The 18,558-nt window shown below is 46.6% G+C and overlaps 1 protein-coding gene across 1 annotated transcript; it reads right to left on the bottom strand.

The window, feature by feature from the left end:
* Nucleotides 1-2,015: 2,015 nt before the first annotated feature.
* On the bottom strand, nucleotides 2,016-18,558 carry CFAP52 (cilia and flagella associated protein 52). Its single transcript, XM_015880107.2, has 14 exons — nucleotides 18,437-18,558; nucleotides 17,548-17,747; nucleotides 16,790-16,926; nucleotides 16,065-16,193; nucleotides 15,002-15,101; nucleotides 14,467-14,580; nucleotides 9,109-9,209; nucleotides 8,275-8,445; nucleotides 6,823-6,971; nucleotides 6,368-6,513; nucleotides 4,320-4,471; nucleotides 3,701-3,803; nucleotides 3,345-3,456; nucleotides 2,016-2,583 (listed from the first exon to the last, which is right to left on the bottom strand). Exons 1-14 carry the CDS (start codon nucleotides 18,504-18,506, stop codon nucleotides 2,408-2,410), a joined length of 1,860 nt encoding a protein of 619 aa, XP_015735593.1. The 5' UTR covers nucleotides 18,507-18,558; the 3' UTR covers nucleotides 2,016-2,407.

Here is an 18,558-nt window from a genome sequence, read left to right as displayed (position 1 = left end):
TTCATGCTCCGTTGGATCCCAGCATAAGAGCTGAGCAAAAGAGCTTCGTGTTGCCCCCGAGCTGCTCTTTGCTCGCGGCAGTTTTGCTGTGCTCCAGCAGCGGGGTGCTCGCCGTGCACCTGCAGCACCCCGAGGCTCCGAGGGATCTGCAGCTCAGCAAACGCTGCGAGGTTATTTCAGGTGCTGAAAACACACACTGAGGAGCTGCTGTGCTGGGGTAGAGCGAGGCAAGGATGGTGATGGGAGCTCTTCTTTAGGACTGAAGGCCCACTGTGCAGAGGCAATGGCAAAATTCGGGGTGGTACAAGGCTGTGATTGCGGCATCCCACTGCTGCACCACCGGAGCCCCACAGCCACCTCCTCCTGGCTCAGTGCTGATGGCACCAGTCCACAACAACCTGCTGCTGGGCAGTGCTGGGTCTGCTTAACACAACTCTCACTTTGTTCTGGATGAAAGAAAAGCCATTTCCAAACCCCAGTGTGTGTTTCATTTTCACTGCCGTTCCCTGCCTACCCTTCTCCCCTCCAGGGACCTCACCTTCGCTCCATTTTAACATCACAGGGCTCTATCACAACATGACCGCATGCCCACGCTTTGCTGCTGCTCTGCCTTGCTGCTGCTGCTGCTCCTCCTGCCGGGAACACAGCGGTGCAGGGGAGAGATGTCAGCAGCATATGCAGCGTGTGTGCAAACACAGCTGCTGGCACCGACACCTCTGGGCTTTGCTGATGTGATGGGAGCAGCTCTGCTTGCCTCTGCCACGCTGCTGGGTAACAGCGCCAACACCCCAAGCATGAGAGATCTCCATCGTTCACAGGGCTGTTCTTCATCACTGATGAGAGTGGAATGAATGGAATAGAATTGCTTTGCTGAAGTGAGAGTGAGCTGGGGCTCTTGGCGTGTTGGCATGGCATGGCCAAGCCCTGCTGGGCTCCACATCTACTGGTGTGAGCTGGGGCTGGCACAGCTGTAACCTGGGCTGCTCCTGGCTGGGTAGGGAGGACATGGGTCGCTGGGCTGCCTGCCTGGCTCCCACTCACAGCTTTGTTTTCATTCTCCTACACAAGCACAAATGTTTTGCCTGTCCATCCCACATTCCAGTGGTTTGATCCCGCCTTCCAAGCCACACTGAGAGCTGCTGCAGAGCTTGTAAAACCTGCTGGAGTGTTTACAGCTGCATAGCAACCAGCCTCGAATCCAGAGAGAAAGGGGAAGGAATGACTTGATTCCTTTGCTCAAGATTCTGTTACTTATTAGCAGGGATATTTCAAGCAGAAGGAAGATGAGCTGCGTGGTGGTTGATGGGCAACATCATGGTGCACAGATACCCCCAGAGCCAGAGCAGAGGGATGTGCTATGAGCAGCAAACATCGGTCGTGGCATAGAAAGAATGATGAGCAACTCTACTTTTCAGTCCCTATCCCCCTCTGCATATCGAAACAGCTAATAAAGTCAACCTGGGCATGATGGTACCCAACTGAAATATCAGTTAACTTCAGTCTCTGTAAGTCTTTACGTTAAGAATCCAACACTGTGACCAGTTTTCATTTATGAACCAACTCCCTCAGGCCATCAGTGCCTGCAATAGAAACATTCACTCTGCTGGCATCATTTCACAGACTGGCTGCCTGCACTGATCTTGGAGCAGGCTGTACCATCAGAGCTGTCACTTACAGCACTAGATGTGATCCTAGATACTCATCCTGGGACAAAACACGTATTTCATGCATATTTGGAGCCCATTTAGAAAATTAGGGCAATGACCAGGAATTTACATGCATCCAGCTGGCATTACTAGTAATAGCTGTTCTCTCAGTCTTGGAAATCAGGCCTCTGAAGAGAGCTTTAAATTGGGAAGTGCAAATGAAGAAGCCCCAAAGACCCCAAATTCCTTTGAGAACGACCTTGGTTTCAATGCTTGACTCAAAAGAGTTTCATAGTCAAACAGCTGAGCTGGAGCTGAGGGCTTTTCTCCTTAATCGGGACCAGAGAAATTAAAACGGACACAGAAGACTGAATTGACACAACAAGTTATTCATTAAGGAAAGGGACAGAAAGGGATAGGGAGGAGAGGAGAGAGAGAACACACACAAATGAGAGGCCACATGAACAAGGGCAGAATGGGGGGCTGCCAGGGAAGGTGGCAGTAACCAAACAGCCCAGGATTGTCAGAAGTGGTGAATACTTCCATTCCAAACTAAGTGGAATGTGAAATCAGCCTCCCTGCTAAAAATCAGGCTTGTGTGTTCAGTGCTAGAAACGATATCCGGAGGATCCAATAAATTCATACCGGAGAGTAGAAAAATAGTATCTCCTATAATAATAAAAGCGCTTTGAAAACCTCAGCTCTGAGAAGAAAGGACTTTCAGGGCTGGCTGAGGAAGCAGCAGCACAGCAGCTCCTGTGTTAAGGACAGCCTGGGTACTTCCAGAGCAGGATGGCACCATCTGCGCTCACACTCACAATGTACTTTTTCCCAGGGCAGATCTTCAGACGGGTGATGTTGCCACTATGGCCAACTCCAATGTGAGTCACCGTCCCCTCGTTGTAGTCCCACATTTTCACCAGGTGGTCGTCACCTCCTGCACGGGGCACAAAGGAAGAATGAAGGATTACACGGAGTCCTGCTGCTGTTTGTTCCCAGCTGATAGGCAGAGAGTACTCGGGCATTCTTTAATTGAGGAAGGGTGGGATGTGCTGTATTGAGTGTTATAGCAAAGCCTACTTCTGTTCAGCTGCAGCAGAGAGGTGGTGGCCATGAGGCTGCTCAGGCCCTGAACCAGAAGCTCACAGTAAGCTCTGAACAGCAATTGCTACCAGTATGGCAGGCCTTCCAAACGCCCTACACCAGCACTGCTATAGGGTTAACCTAAAGGAACTGGTGCTGGCACAAAGCCTGCTGGCTTAGCTTGGTATGCACAATAGCAGCAGGCTCCCAGAAGAGATGTCACCACGGTTGGGAACATGTGAGCCTGAGGCTGGATGGAGCCTGGAGCCGTGTGTACCAGGAAACTGACAGCAGGACACCTGAAAAGAAGCAGTCAAGTGCACTGCAAACATGATGAAAACAAATGAGGAGCAGGGCGAGGTGCAGCCTTGTGTTCCCTTGGGAACATTCAAACCTCATCTTCACCTCTAAAATTACATCTTGCAAGACTGAACCGTAATATCATCCAGGTCTGTATCACAGCCTCTTCCTGAGTATTTCTCTGCAGTGATTTGTTTTATTCTGTGTTTTCTTTGTTCTTTTTTTTTCTTGCTCTACTGAGACTTCTGTTTCATTGTCTTGCTTTTCCTGGCCCTAACATGGCCTCCTCTTTTCTAGTTTCATCCACTCACTCACCTGTGACAAAGTATGCCCCATCTGATGTGATGTCCATCCCATTGATGGAACCTGATAGCGAGCCTTCAAAATCTCTGATTGCAGAGCCATCATACACCTCCCAGTACGCAATCTGGAGAGCAGAGAAGAGACAAAAGTTCAGTTGTGCATAAAGAGCACAAAGATGTCAGCTCTGTCCAGCACTATGAACTACTGCAGACATACAGGAGCTTCATCATGAGCCTCTGCTTCCCTAGGAAAGCTTCTCAAGCTGGCACAGCCTGGTCTGGTGACAGCCTTGTGTGACTGTGAAATGCCCATAACCAGATGTTGTGTTCTGCAATGACTACCAACAGAATTGCTCTAGTTCAGCTTACCTTCCTGTCTGTCCCACTGGTGATCAGCTGATACTCTTCAGGATGGTAACACACGCATTTGAACAATGTGTTGGCCAGAATCATTTGTTTTCTTGTAAAACGTCTGCAAAACACCCCAAAATAGGAGAAAGCAATAAGGTCAAAGCCCAAACTTTGATTGCCTGAACTCTCTCTCTTTCTAGATATCTTTCTACTTGATCATTAACAGGTGTTAGCATGAGTTCAGGGCTTCACGATACCTATTGGGATCATCAGTTCTGTTCCCCACCACAGCTGTCTCACAGGACTTTTGATCTGTTGTCACACTAAACAAAGGTTTTGAATCCAGAATGCTTTCCTGGTGCTATGCAGAAAGTGTCCTTGTCCCTATCACAGTACACAACAACTGGAGATCTGCAATAGCTTGTGAAGAATCACACCATGCTGGAAAACAGCCAGCAGGAATCATTGTCTGCTCCATCCCCTCGGCTAAACAGGATCTGATACAACAGACCAGCTCGGGACCAATGCTTGTCTAAACTCCTTTCCCCCTTATTCTCACCACATGGTGTCCCAAATAGGACACAGTGACCCAGCACAGACACTTTAAGTACCTCGCAATACCAACCCATCTCCTTACCCAATATCCCAGATGATGCAGGTCCCATCAAGGCTGGCTGTGGCGCACTCTTTGTCATTCTTCTTAATCTTAATACAAGACACAGCAGAAGTGTGCTCCTTCAGAACTCCTTCCAGTTTGTAAGTTTTCTCACCAATTGCCCAGACCCTCACCTGCAAATCAGCAGCAAACATCAGCTCTGTCCCATCCAGTTCTGTTTGACCTCAGAACCCCCCCAAACCCTGCATCCCCCTTATAACTCACACGGCAGTGGAATCTCAACAGGCTGCTCTCTATTTCTCCAGCTCTAAATGAATGTTTTGGTGAGCCCCATTCACCCACATTTCAGTTCATTGTTTCTCCATTGAGAATAAGCTCCTAACCCATGATGTATTTCCAACAGTGTTTTACAGATTGAAGACCAAGGCTTCTGAAACTGAGTTTGGAAAGCTACCTGGTACTTGTGGTACATCTATAATGCTAGTAAGTAAATACAAAACAGCTCTTTAAATCTTTGATGTGGAATACATGCCTTGAAAGCGTCTCTTCTCCCAGGGGAGGTAAGGGCAGCAATCTTTCTGCTTCGAGGACTTGATCCTTCACACCTTGCATTTGCTGTCCCATAAGTGCCAAGCTCCGTGATATCAATTTGCTTTTACATTTCACTAAGGTCAAACGCTAGTGCGAATTTAGTATTGCGCACTGAGATCCAAAGCAGAGAATGTTAACCTTCCGTGTTTTCAAGTCTGATGCTAAGTTACCTATGGGATCTGTACGGCCAATTCCTGCTGCCTAAATGATCAGAGCATTCAGATACCTCAAGCAACCCCGGCCGTCAGAGCTTTCAGATGATTGATTTTGACAGAACCATTAGCATTTCAGAGCACTCCTTTCCCTTTTGAATGAATGCAGCAAATGCCCCCCTGCAGTTCTCATTTCTACTTAACCAACCTTCTAGCTTTAATTCTGTCCCAGCTGTCTTTTTCAATTCAGAGAGCAACTAACCACAGCCTGTGCCACTCTGTGCCTTCATACAGAATCTAGGTCTTCCATCTCCTGCATCCTCCAGCACTAATCATCCAAGGTACTTCACTGTGCTTTTATTAGTGAAGGGTTGAAGTGGCTCATCATCTCTAATGTCTTTATGCAGTGAGACAAGGCAGCGCTGCTGCTACCACTCTCTATCACTCTGCAGGAGAGCTGAGGCACAAGCTGATTTTGAAAGATGGGGATATTTGCCTGAGACTTGCAAGACCAGATTTCAGTGCCTCGTTGTTCAAGACTTCCTGTGCAATCTTCAGCATGCACAACGATCAGGGTACAGAAACTGAGCATTGTGAGCAGTTAAATCCATCAGGATGCACTTAAACATCTGGTTCTGAGCACACCAGACTGCAGGGAGGAAGTCCAAAGTGAAGCAAGAAACTGAATATGAACCTCCCAAGTCCATTTTAATATACTTAATATACATCTGGAATAACAGTGTTGGAGTGCACGGGTATGATGCCTTCTGAGTTCTGTTCTTCACGTTGGGGTGTTCTCATAACTGTGTTGGAAGTCAAGTTATCAGAGTCTTCTATAAGCGTTACCACCTAAATCAGGTAATACTGAACCCAAAGGATCAGGGAGTTGCCCATAGACAACACAGCCACAGGAAGCGAATTTTGTGCTGTTAACTGAGTTCATACAGGTTGTATTTGACTGGACCAGAGCAATGCCAGGAAGCAAATCTGTGCTAGAGCACAGTGAGACACAGGCTTGCAAGCAATGACTAATGCAGATAAGCCAAACAGGGGGGAGAGACAAATGAACAGAAAGGATTAAGAGCACGTTCTACGTTAGAATGATTTTTCAAGACCAACATGCCAGAAGAAATCGGGGCATTGTTTCACATGAAGCCCTCTGAGAACAAGAGATTTGCACATATCAAAGGCTAATACTTTCAAACTCGGTTCTCTGCTCCCGTGTAAGCTCAGAATAGCTCCCTTTCTGACTGAGCAGTTTCAGACAATTCCCAGGTCCTGTGATGAGGCACAAAGCTGCGCCGGGTTTTCAAAGCAAGAATTTACCTGCCCTTTACCTCCTCCACTAATGATCCTCCGGCAGTCACTTGTAGCAGCGATGGCTCTCACTCCCATGCTGTGGGCATTGTTAATGACATACATTTCCCGGCCACTCTCTGGCAAGAAGGCACGGATTTTTCCATCGTTCCAACCTGATGAACAAAAAGAAACAGATTATCCAGGCACAAGAGACGTTCCTCATGCCTTCGTTACTTTCCATTACAAACAAACCCTTCTTACATTCCTTTATACTGTGTAGCCTCACATAAAGTGTTAAAATTTAATACTTTTTCTTGGTTATGGCTGTGGGCAAACTGGTTTGGTAATAGAGGAGGGTCACAGCAATCACCTGCAACAGCCCCCAGCTTTTGTCTTACTTCATTCTTACATACTGATGATGCTTATTACACCGTGTAGCACTTACAGACTGGACTCACCCATGGGCTGGGGCTGCACGTTACCTGAAATGATGCTCTTGCCATCCCTCATGAACTCGATGGCGTAGCAGGTCATGTTGGGGATGACGATTCGGAGGAGCTCCCTGTTCTCTGGAGTGTGCCATACCCGAATGTCATCTTTGGAGCAGGTTGCAAACAAATCCGAAGTCCCACTGGGGTGATCAGAGAGAAGAGCTAATGAGAGGAGAACACAGCTTCTACATGGGATCTTAATTCATCCCTTAAAGCTCAGCTGGTGGTGTTCAGCTGTAATCCTCACCATAGGGATCAATGTAGTTAAGGCTGAAAGACCTTTATCACAAAGATCTCCCCTGGTTTGGTACAGTGAATTTCAAATGGGGCATAAAGAACTTTATTGATGTTGGGATGCTGACTTCCAAGATGGAACATCTAAAAACCTTCAGGTGTTGTATAGAGAGAAAAGAGGAGGTAGAGGTGCTGGCTGCCCAGGTTTGACATCAACAACGAACAGCAGCCTCACATTGTGAAGATGTCATTTTTTATCTTGCTTTCTGGATGAATCCTGTTTAATGTTGCTGAAGGCAATGGGGGAAGCAGTAAAAGCCTGTTCATAGTACAGTCGGTATAGAAGTTTGAATTAAGAAGACTTGCAATGTTTCAAAGACCATGGGGCTGAATTCTTTGAAATAAGCTCTTAAAATAAGCAACAAACAAAAGGAGATGTGGGCATATGTGGGCATGGCTTTATGCCACCACCACTGCTTTCTGCAGGATGAGATTAACTCACTTTGGCATAAAGCGATACATCAATTATGCACAAAGACAACCAAACCACATATCCTCTGGATATGACAGAGAGTGAAATTTAGAGAGCACCGCATGCTTTTGTTCAGAGTCACCAGCAAAGCAAAGCAAATCAGGCCAAGGAAAATCGGCCCAGCAAAAGTGCAGCCTCTTTCAGGCCAAGCTTTGCGCAGGTGCTTCACACAGCAGAACAACGTCAGTGATTTAAGCATCCTGAAATACACCAGAACAGGGAAATTAAGCCTGAATTTCCTGGTCAGTGCCAGGCACCGCTCGAGAGCAGTTAGCAAATAAGATGTTTAAAACAGGCATGTAAAGATGTGGAACTGCAGTCCTCACACTCATCACTAAAGCCTGCTCATCCAAATACCTCTGTGACACAGATGTGCCAGTGGGAATATTAGCATCAGATTACCCTAAAGCTCCAAATGATTTACTCACTGAATGAGAAGTGGATTTTTCAGGCTGGTGACAAAGGAGGAGGAGCATTTTGCACCTTCCCTGTATGCTGTGTTACACCTTGATGAGATCTGATCTGATAAAGAAGCAATGCAACAACACCATGCCCAAAATCAATGCTCTCTTTGGGATCAGGCTGCCATTCTCTGTGTGGGGAGAGGAAACAACCGGCTCCTGACCTTCCTTGCATCTCCCCTGGCAGCCCAAAGCATCGCAGCCAGCTGTACTCACAAAGGAAACACGATGTCGTTCACAGCATCGCTGTGGCAGGTGGTGATCAGCTCCTCTTTAAACGCCGTGAAGTTCACCCGATAGATCTGGCAGGCTTTGGTTCCCACAAAGAACTGGTGGCCATGACCTCTGCGTGTCAGGGAAGTGACATCGCCTTGAACCTGAAAACTCCTGGGAAGAGAATGGAAAAACCTCTTCTGCTTAAGTGCACTTAAATATCACGTATTGAGCAACATTCCCGTTCAGCTTAGAACTTCTGGAGTGGTTAAACTCATACAGAGCTTTGCCTTTACTGAGCTGAGTGCTGGAGTTGGCTGTACAAACAGTGTAAAACAATGAGCTGCAAGCCTGATTTCCAAATCAACTACTGGAAAGTGAAGCCTGCAGCTATCTCATATATCTCATATACAATCTCATATACAGAAAGAAGCCCTGCGAGCACTCCAGCACTTTAAGACACGCCTGTGAAATCAGTGAGAGCACTTTCTTCAGCAAACACTTTTTAAATGGCAAATCCTCATCTCCCTCAGGTGGTGTAAGGGAACGTGGCTTCACTGACCTCAACAGACCTGTCCCACTTTACATCACTTTGAGATCTGACTCTTAATGCCGTTTGAAAATGGCCATTTGAAGTGACCTACGAGTAGGGCCATCTGATGCAGAAGCACACAGAATTTACTTCACATTCCTTATGCTGCAAACATAAGATCCATTTTCAGAACACCTGAGGTTGATTTGGATTGTGCCATTCCAAAGGAAGAACTGGTCCTTAGTCCACCAGCCTTTGGGGAGCCTTCACCTCCACCCTTCTGATCCCCCCATCTGCAGACTCACTTGATCACTTTGTAGCTTGAGCCTTTACACAGTGCTACAGTCCCTTCTCCTGTGCCGATTATCACATCTCCTGTCTTCAGCAAAAGCAATGCCGTGATTCCCTAAGAGAGAAGGGAATTAAAGCACAACCGGATGGAAGCAGTTGCAAGCACAGCCACACTGAATAACGCAATGGGGTATTAATGATGCTCCCTATGGTGTTGTCCACATCACTCAGATATGGCTTTAGCAGCACTCTTTGACTGACTTAGGCTAAAAAGTGGTTTTATGGATGGAATGGGAAGAAAAGAGTTATTAATTACAGATATGTGTGGATGTCTACAGTGGGAGAGTTTAAGGAACAGCACCAGCACAAAGCCCTCTGTGCAGCTGGGATCACATAGGAACTTACACATCCTTACCTTGCTCCAGCAAGCAATATACAATATATAATATACAATATACAATATACAATATACAATATACAATATGCAATATACAATATACAATATACAATATACATCAGCACCTCCACTTTGCCTTCCACTGGTGCTTTATAGATATAGAACAGAAGGATGAAAACAGCAGATGAAACTCGGCCTGAGCACCCTTTGGCAAAGCTGCTCTTAGGATGCACCCCCTGCATTCCAGGCTCCTCTCACTGTCTGAAGTACCCCATGCCACCTCACAGAAACCACTAATAAAACACACTTGTGGCAGAAAGGCTTCGGAAATCAATCAGCCCATCAAAACAGGTTTCTGCTATTAGCTGAGTAAACCAACAGGGGGTCAGCCATTAGGAAAAGCAGAAATGCTTTTCCAACAGCTAAAGTACCACCACGCTATGGTCGGAAAGAAATCAATCCCCAGTGTTACCACAACATTTCCAGTCTCACAAAGTCATTCTGCTGCTGTTCTGCTCCGCCTCAAGTAGTGCTGGTCTTCCATACACATATAACAGACCCATTGCTGACCATTTCTGACAGTTGAAAACTGGTTGCAAAAGGGGTGAAAGTGCTTCTCTAGGGTCAGATCTTGTTCTCACTCAACAAAACACTCTGGGGGGTAATGGGGGTGGAACTGAAAGAAAACAGAGGAGCCTTATGCCATAAGGCTCATGCCAACTTGGACTGAAACTTAAGTTCTATCACAAAGCAACTCGTACTGGATGCAGTTTCACAGCTTTGTGATGTTTTCCTTTAAGACTGAGCTCCCATTGCTCTGTGAACACAACTTCTGACTAGTGGGGTTTGTCCTGGACAAAGAATCCCTGTGCTTCATGTTGTCACAGCAAAAAGAAGTGGATTCTCAAAGCAGAACTGACAAGTAAATCAGAATAATGATACATTTATACTTTAGGAAGGAATCATTGCCATGTACTCGACCTCTGAATTTTGAATGTACATAGGAGCCAGCATTTGAAATCTAAGCAGTAGCATCCAGCACTTCTGTTCTCTTCAATCATTAATCTGGCCCATCCCTGGGGTATTTCAGGATTACAGACTGCAGGAGTGGTAAAAAGAATCAAAGCCAGAAAGTGTCCATTTTCTCTGTGGAAAGGAATGAAGCTCTAAGGAATGTGAGAAAGAAATCAAGGCAGAGGAGAAAACAGAAGTGACATTTGAGCTATTGAGGGGTCAGTGCTATTGGAAAAGATGCTCTGAAAGCTACAGAGAAAGGCCAATTACTTTGGTTCTGTTGCCCAAACAAGCAGCAGCAAAGTGATGTTTCCTTCTTTCTATTCTTTTTTGGTGGAAAAAGAAGATAAATTTCACTTATATGTGGATAGCTGCCTAAAACAGATTAATTCTTTATCCTCCATAATATCACCAAGGCTTTTTGGTTGTTCCTGCCCGGCATTCCATCAGCCTTGTGCCTGCACTGTGTTAAGGACTGAGTAACGTTGGGATCAACCCCACGTGCATTGCAGGGAGCAAAATCCCAAACTGACCAGGATTCATTGCAAAGTTCTCACAATCAGAGTTTAGTTCAGCCTGGGTTTAGTGCTTCTTCCTCATCCAGGCTGCTCTTGGAATCCCCACAAGTGCACACAGCTCTGGGAGTTGCTCTTGTTACTCTCCATGTCAAGCAGTTCACATTAAGGATGCAGCAAGAGCTCTGTTTTATAACATTGGCAGTCCTCTTGTAGGTGAAACATAGGTTAAAAATATCCCCATTCATTATTTACCTCTTAGGAAAAGTAACCACTGCTTTGAAGTGTGATGATAAATAAAGATACCAGCACAAACGCAGCCTGTGTGTTCCCTCCCTGCAGGGATATTTGCTCTTTGTCCCATTCTGATCTCTTGCAGAGTTCTCTGGTGCCCTGTGAAACCCATTGCACCTTAGTTCAACATTCTGTTTACAATGCAGTATGTCTGTCTATTGCTGAACATCCATTTGCAGTTCCACATCCCACTCCATGTCTGACTGGTTACCCTACAGCTCCTCGAGGCTGCAGTGGGGATAATGGGGTAAATGGTGAAACTCTCTTTACAGACAGGAATGCACTGAACTCCACTGAGATGTGAAACAAGTTGTTTAAAAGTGCCACTCCTCTTCCAAACACAAACAAAGACAACTTCAGATCACGTCTAAAGAGTAAACACATCATTACAGATCTAAAGGCAACGTCCCTCTAAGATCTACCAAAGCTGTTTTCAATAAACACCTCCCCCTCAATTAGGCAGCAGCTAAATTCCCTCTTTAAAGGCATCCTCATTGTGGGATGGAGTTTCAGGGTCTTGTGGTTCCCTGCTGACACTGCTGCCAAGGCTTGCAGGGATGCACATGTCCTCATACATACAGCTTTTAAGGGGGAACTGCAGCAAAGCCACCAGGGTGGTTCCAAAGCAAGGAGGTATAGCAAGGAGCTATGAATTTTTGCTCTTCTGATGTTGAAGGCTGTGCTACAATTGGAAATGTCTGTCATATAACATTAGAGCTGACTTGTGTACCAAGAGGGCTTGCTGACAGTGCAGTGACAGTGTGCAATTTGTGTGCAGGGATGTGCACTGGGTGGGTACAAGGGGGGATCACAGCATGCAGCCAGAAAGGGAGAACTGGAAGTACGAGGGTGGGTCTGAGAGCAGCTGGAGATAAAAAGGCACCAGCACACCCTCACTGACTGATACAACACTGTATTGCTCTGGGATCCTGATGAACTTCCCACTCTAAAATGGGAATTGGATTAAATTGGTAAGAGCCATGGAAGAGAGCAGAAAGGAAACAAGGAAGGTAGTACCTGACTGAAGAGCCTATGAGTGTCCAAACATGCACCTTCATTTTGAGTAACATGGTAGAGGAGAATGCTGGATGGAAACAACAAATAGCCCTGCAATGTGAATGCCTTCCTGCCTCTCCCCCTGCCAAAACACACACGGTATCTCTCACCCAGCTGCCTCAACCAACCATGAATAAAACAAAATGTAAGCTGGGTTATTGCCTGGTAGCTCAGGTCTCATCCACAGGGCTGGCTGACAGCTGTGACATCCACTTTGGGATCTTACCTTCTCCCTAGCATCCTGTCAGCCTCTTGCATGCTGAACGGTCTTGTTTTTCTTCAGCTTTTCACTATGAGAAGCAATGCCAGCTGAAGCTAGTGATACACCAAAGTTCTTCTTAATAAGGATGGGGATATGGTCTGGCCTTGAGCCTCTGCTTTTCACTAAGGGGCCCTGAGCTGCCTTTCGACTTGCAAACTGCACAGCCTCCTGCTAACAACCCCAGCTGATTGCTGCTTCAGTGATGGACTCAAAGGTACATCTTCTGTGAGGGTTTGTTTCAAAGGCATTTGGCACCTTTCCCTCACTCCAGAAGGCAAGGGAGTTCAGAACGCTGTGCGGCTGCAGCCAGGTGCTCCAGGCTGTACGTGAAATGTTAGATATAGGAGTGAAATCATGCCAGCGTTTGAAAAGGGAAGGGATATTCAATCATCAAGACCTCGGCCAGGACATGGGAACATCATGGATGCAAAACACTGAAGGATGACTGCTGGAAGACTGTCATAACACCATGTTTCAGGAAAGTGAATTCCTAAGGTATCATCCCCTCCACCAAACAGCCACAAATACAGCAACAAATAAAGAGAAAGCAAGAACAAGCATTCTAGCAGTTGCCAATTGCTTCTCATTACAACTCCCTGCCAACAAAAAGCTCCTCCTCCAGAAGCATTCCTGCCTGTGGATCATTGCACAGAGACCTGCAAGGCTCAACTGCAAGCAAACAAAGAAACTTTGTTGAAGGGACCTTGAGGTGAGGAGGCTCATAAAGCAATAGAGCCAATGGACGCTGCACAGTCCTTTTATGTTTGTCCCAGCTGTGCATAAGCACCATAATAAACTCTTTAGTTCTATTACCTACAGTGCTATTTGCACTGACCTCATGAGTGGGGGAAGATGAAGCTGTTACAGAGGTTGGTCATAAGGGGTATAATGTAGTAACGTGTGATGGGAGAATAATTGCAATGAAGAAGATCACATTTCAGATGAGAAACCTTAACGTGGTCCAGAAGAACTGAATTGGAGATAGCAGCCTCTGCCTGAACTCTTTGCGATGCTGAGCAAGTCATTGAAATAGATTCTTCCAAGCAGAACCTAATTGTGGATTCCACAGGTGCCAACACAGACTCTGGGGACTGACTTTCAAAAGTAGGGAACACTGAAATCTGTGAATAACGTCAATTGGAGCCTTGCCTGTGAGAGCCACGTCATGTCAAGTGCTGTGGGAAAAGGGTAAAGACCAAACCTCTCTCAAAACAGGAGCCAAAAATAAGCCATTTTTACACTTTAATTTCTCTGTAGTGCCACAGAAATCCCAGCAAAGCCTGGTGGGACCCACCAAGCGTAACCATTCAAGCTGAGTCGTGATGTTAGCACTCAGCACAGCAAGCTTGGTGTATCTTAGTCACATTGCTTTAAATTAAGTATTGGATAGCTGGATATCAACTAAGTGTCCTGATGGAGACAAGACCTCAGAGAGGAGCAAAACAACTAAATTCAGCTGAATCCATTCTTGACCCAACCCTAACCCACAGGTGATTGTGCTGGCACAGCTATGATCCCAAGACTCTCTGGTTGCACTACAGGAACCACACAAACAGGACACAGGCTGTTCTCTCCCCTCATCTTTTCTCTCTTCAGTTTGTCTTTACTCTGGTCCTTGCTCCTCTGCAGCCATGTTCCCATCCTGTGTTGTTCTCAATGACTCACAGTGCTCCCTTCACCTGGATATCCACTATATCACACACACCCACGCTGACTCCCATTCCACTTGTGGTGGGCTTCATGCATCAGCTTTCTAATGGTTCTCCTGGAGGTTGTCCTAATTTCAGTCACTAATAAAGAGGAAAAAGATGGGAGTGACGGAGCTTCTACTCACCAACGAAAACTTCTTTTGAGGCCCATATTCAGTCATCAGCTTGTTCTTTGTGTTCACTTTCAGGATGTCACCAGTTGATGTGCCAGCATAGAAATAACTGTCATCATCTGTTATCTATAAGAAAGAGTGGAAAACGAGATTGTGGCCCAGATACTGATGCTCTTGTCCCAACACCTTGCTGTCTGCTGCCTAAATAGCTTTATTCCATTGCCAGGATTTACCCTGAGGGTACACAGCCAGTGCTCTCACATCAGCATTCACCAGGATCTGTAATGCTGCTCTGTGTAAAAGGTTTTCCAAGCAAATACTTGGAAGCAAAGAAGTGAATTCTCTGGACCAAAGTGCACCATTCAAAAGACTTTCCCCAGCATAAAGAACCTGTGGAGGACCATCTGCCATCAGCCAACATGCAGCGACCACGGTGCCATCATGTAGTTCTAATTACCATCTTTAGCATCACTATAAAAGCTTGGAGCCTTTCTCTACCCTGTGAGGAGCTGCTTAGTTCAGCCCAGTTGCTTTGGCTGACACTCACCTTAAGGCTTGTGACCACTCTTCTCAGCTGCCCCACCTGGCAATCAGTTGGTCGCAGTTTTCTGTTTGGTAGATCCAATTCCCACACTCGAATGGTCTCACTGCAGAAAAACACAGAGGAAAACACAATCTGTGTATGGAATGGATGCTGGAAATAACTCAATCGTTATTAGGAGAATGAGACAACCTTTATAAGGTTATATTACCCTGAAATCTTGATCAGGAGGAGAAAGAACAATACCAGAGAGGCCAGAAGCAATCCTGGCCGTCTCTTATGGAAGATTTTTTTCCTCATATAAGTAAAAAATCTTCAAGGCTCAGCAAAAATTCACTCTAGAATGATAGGGAAGGCATGTAACAACCTGGATATTCATTCCCAATGGAGACATGCACGGTAGGAGCCCTGCTTTTTAGAACAGGAAATGAGCAGCACCAGACACTATTTGCTAGCACAGTCTGATTGACAGCTAAGAAGCAATACAGTGCCTTAACACCTTTATATTTCACAGTGTTACAGCTGCAAAGACCAGCACTTACAAGCACAAGGGCATCCAAGCCTTTCCTTGATTTAAAGGGAACTGCAGGATCTTGGCAAGTTTAAAAGCCAGGTTAGATCCATGGGGGCTGTCTCAAATCCATGGGAAATGTGGCTTTTTGTAACAACTTGCGATCCAGGCCAGAGGCCAATTGTGCACTGCATCTGCCAAGGGTAGGAGAAGATCCAACAGTCCATCAGATATCATTCTCCTTACATTAATAAGGCACCGAGCTGCTCATTGGCTGCTTTTCTTGTGCAGACACTGGGAACTAAATGTTTTAAGGACTGCAGAGGGAATGTTGAGCAAAAATCCTGCTATAAAGAACAGAAATGAAGCACTCAGGTCCATGTGTGCTGCTTTGAAAGCATGCTCTTATGTGTAGAACATATGCTTTAAAGAGACAAGCTGCTGGTTATTCACGAGCCCATTGAGAAGAAGCCTCCTATTTAAGTCAAGGCTCTGAAAAAGGAGATGGGTCTGGGGGCTTTTTCCTCATAGGGGTTCTTGTAGTCAACACAACCTTACCATCCAGCAGTAACAAACATCTCATCTCTGCATGCTGAGCACTGCACGACAGTCACAGCGCCTGCACTCCGAGCTGCGGCAGGGCTCCCACAGACAGCCTCCCTTTGTGAGATGTTCCACACCACCACGCTGCAGAGGGAAGGAAGGGTGTTAAAATACTTTGCTTTTTTAATGCTGCTTAAAAACTTACCAGAAAGAAAACAACACAAAACAACCCCCAAACTTTTCTTCCTGTGTTCTGTTCCCAAAAGGATGAGCACTAAAAACTGTTTGCCTGCTGTTTGTTCCCAAAAGATAAGCACTAAAAGTCACCTTGCAGACAGTTTGTCCAAGAAAAGCCTTCACATAAAGGCATGGAATCGAGGCTTATGTCTCTTGTTAAGGAGGTGGGGATGTGTATTTGTTGTATTCCCCCTCCTGAGCATAAGTCGAATCATATCTCCCATAGAATCTAGTCTAAAATATCCTTTATTCCACTTGTTGACCTTCAGAACAACGCAGTTGTCATCTCATTTCTGGGTGACAAAACCAACTTCAGAATTAGCTTCTCCCCTCATCTTCCCCTGCACTGCACACTGGTGTGCCAACCCAGCTTTCCTCAGATGGGATGCTCTAAAGAGATGCCATCAAAGTGCCTGAAGGAGGAGGAGGGATTTTCCCCTTGGCACATCCTTCAGTGCCCCGCAACATGGCAGGAGCTGTGCCTAAGAATGGGAAACCTTTACCTGCCATCATCCCGGCCTCCCAGTGACACGAGATAAAGGTCGTTTGGAGAGAATGCCAGTCCTTCAATTTTACCCTTGTGAAGGGACAGCCGAGCGAGCAGCTCCTTCTTCTGAAAGTCCCACAGGATGATGTCTGCCTGCAGCACAAAGCACAAGTCAGAGCGTTAGCTGAGACACACTAAGAGCTCTGATAGGAAGGGAGTTTCTCAGAAGCAGCCCAGCAGAAGGTGAGTTTATTTCAGCCCAGTGCACTGCAATAGGGATATGCTTCACATTAGATGCTGTATAAAGCATTACTCCAATTGCCAGCCATGAGGATCTAATTCCTTCCAGAATCAAAGTTTACTATGAGACACCAATGCTGGAAGAGTATTTGACTGACATTTTAAAGTGCTGATAAAGCAAATAGCTGATGCCTCCCCATGGCTATAACTGATGTCTCCCCACTGCCTCAGCTCAATAAGCATTAAACTATTAAACCATTAACAACTTTAAATGTGATCTAATGGGATTTAGGCTGCCACATGTCCACAGCACTTTCAATAAGAAGGACTAAGAGATCCCCCAATCTGGTTACCCTGATCCTAATATCTCTAATATGAAGGTGCAGACACAGTCCCCCATTCTTTGCAGTGCCCTCCCACTACAGGCATTTGCTTTCCAGCAGATTAAAAACAAGTGAAAAGGACTGATGCTGCTTGGTGAGAATTCCATGTTTCTGCTCAGTGTGACATGGTTAAACATTGAGGGTTATCCACCTTGAAGCCCATGAAAGTGACTTGTCCAGAGGCAACGTAGTTCCCACTGCTTGACACGACAACGCAGGAGACGTTGTTGGTGTGGCCGTGCAGGAAGGTTTGCTTCTTGCTGGCCAGGTCCTGGATAACCACAGTGCATCCCAGCGGGTAGAGAAGGTGCTTGTTGTCAGGGTGACAGATCAGGCCTGAGGGAACGTGTCCTACCAGAGGGGCAAAGCACAAGGCATGGTGGCTGTCAGCACCCTGGCACTGCTGGCAGACCTGATCACAGTTCCCCATACTCAATGAAGGCAAAACCAGCTCCCAGCTCCCACCCAGAGCAGCACAATCCCATGTGCAATTCAAGGGTGCCCTTTACAGAAGATCCACCCAGCCCTAAGGACTGAACCCTTCATCCCTGCAGGTCCTGCATGAGCAGTGTTGGTTTGTGAAGGCTGCATCTGCACTTTGTGTTGCCCCAAAGCAGCTGCACATCTCCCAGCAAGTTGGGTGGCTGCAAAGCACGATCATTGCCCCCATTCACTGCCAGGCCATGGGGCTGCTCTCAGCTGTGCTTTGTGCCGGAGGATTTGGTTTTATTTTGAAACGAAGCTTCTCTCATTCCACTAATCTGGGCAATTAGACATACATAAGCAGCGAATCCCTCTATTCAGTTTGAATTTGCTCACTCTGAAGCCTGTATCTCTTCTCCCTGAGCTCCTGCCCCCATATGGGGACGTGGTGCACAGCTCTGCTCCTGGACAAGCATCCATCCGGCCACTGCCCCCCAACCTGCCCCACCGTGGCCCCCAACTGCCCCCCACCCCCCACGGTGCCTCATTCCCCCTCCAGCTGCCCCAATCTGCTCCATACCCCCCTAACTGCCCCCCACCCCATGTAATGCCGGTACCGTTAAAGCCGATGGCCGCCCTCAGCTCCAACCTCCCCGCCTCCCCCTCCTCCGGCGTCGCGGTCGCCATCGCCACCGCTTCCCGACGGCGTCTCGAGCTCTATGGTAACGGAGCCTGCGCG

The sequence above is a fragment of the Coturnix japonica genome, chromosome 18 (genome assembly GCF_001577835.2).
Source record: "Coturnix japonica isolate 7356 chromosome 18, Coturnix japonica 2.1, whole genome shotgun sequence".
Lineage (NCBI taxonomy): Eukaryota > Metazoa > Chordata > Aves > Galliformes > Phasianidae > Coturnix > Coturnix japonica.
This window is presented reverse-complemented; position numbering and strand designations above follow the sequence as displayed.

What these genes read in the sequence shown, in the direction of transcription:
- CFAP52 (XM_015880107.2), bottom strand. Translation starts at nt 18,506, where the DNA reads ATGGCGACCGCGACGCCGGAGGAGGGGGAGGCGGGGAGGTTGGAGCTG. An exon ending in ATGTTTGTTACTGCTGGATG is followed by an intron (nt 15,102 to 16,064) that starts GTAAGGTTGTGT and finishes GTTTTTCTGCAG; the next exon opens with TGAGACCATTCGAGTGTGGG. An exon ending in GTGGAGGAGGTAAAGGGCAG is followed by an intron (nt 4,472 to 6,367) that starts GTAAATTCTTGC and finishes GCTGATTTGCAG; the next exon opens with GTGAGGGTCTGGGCAATTGG.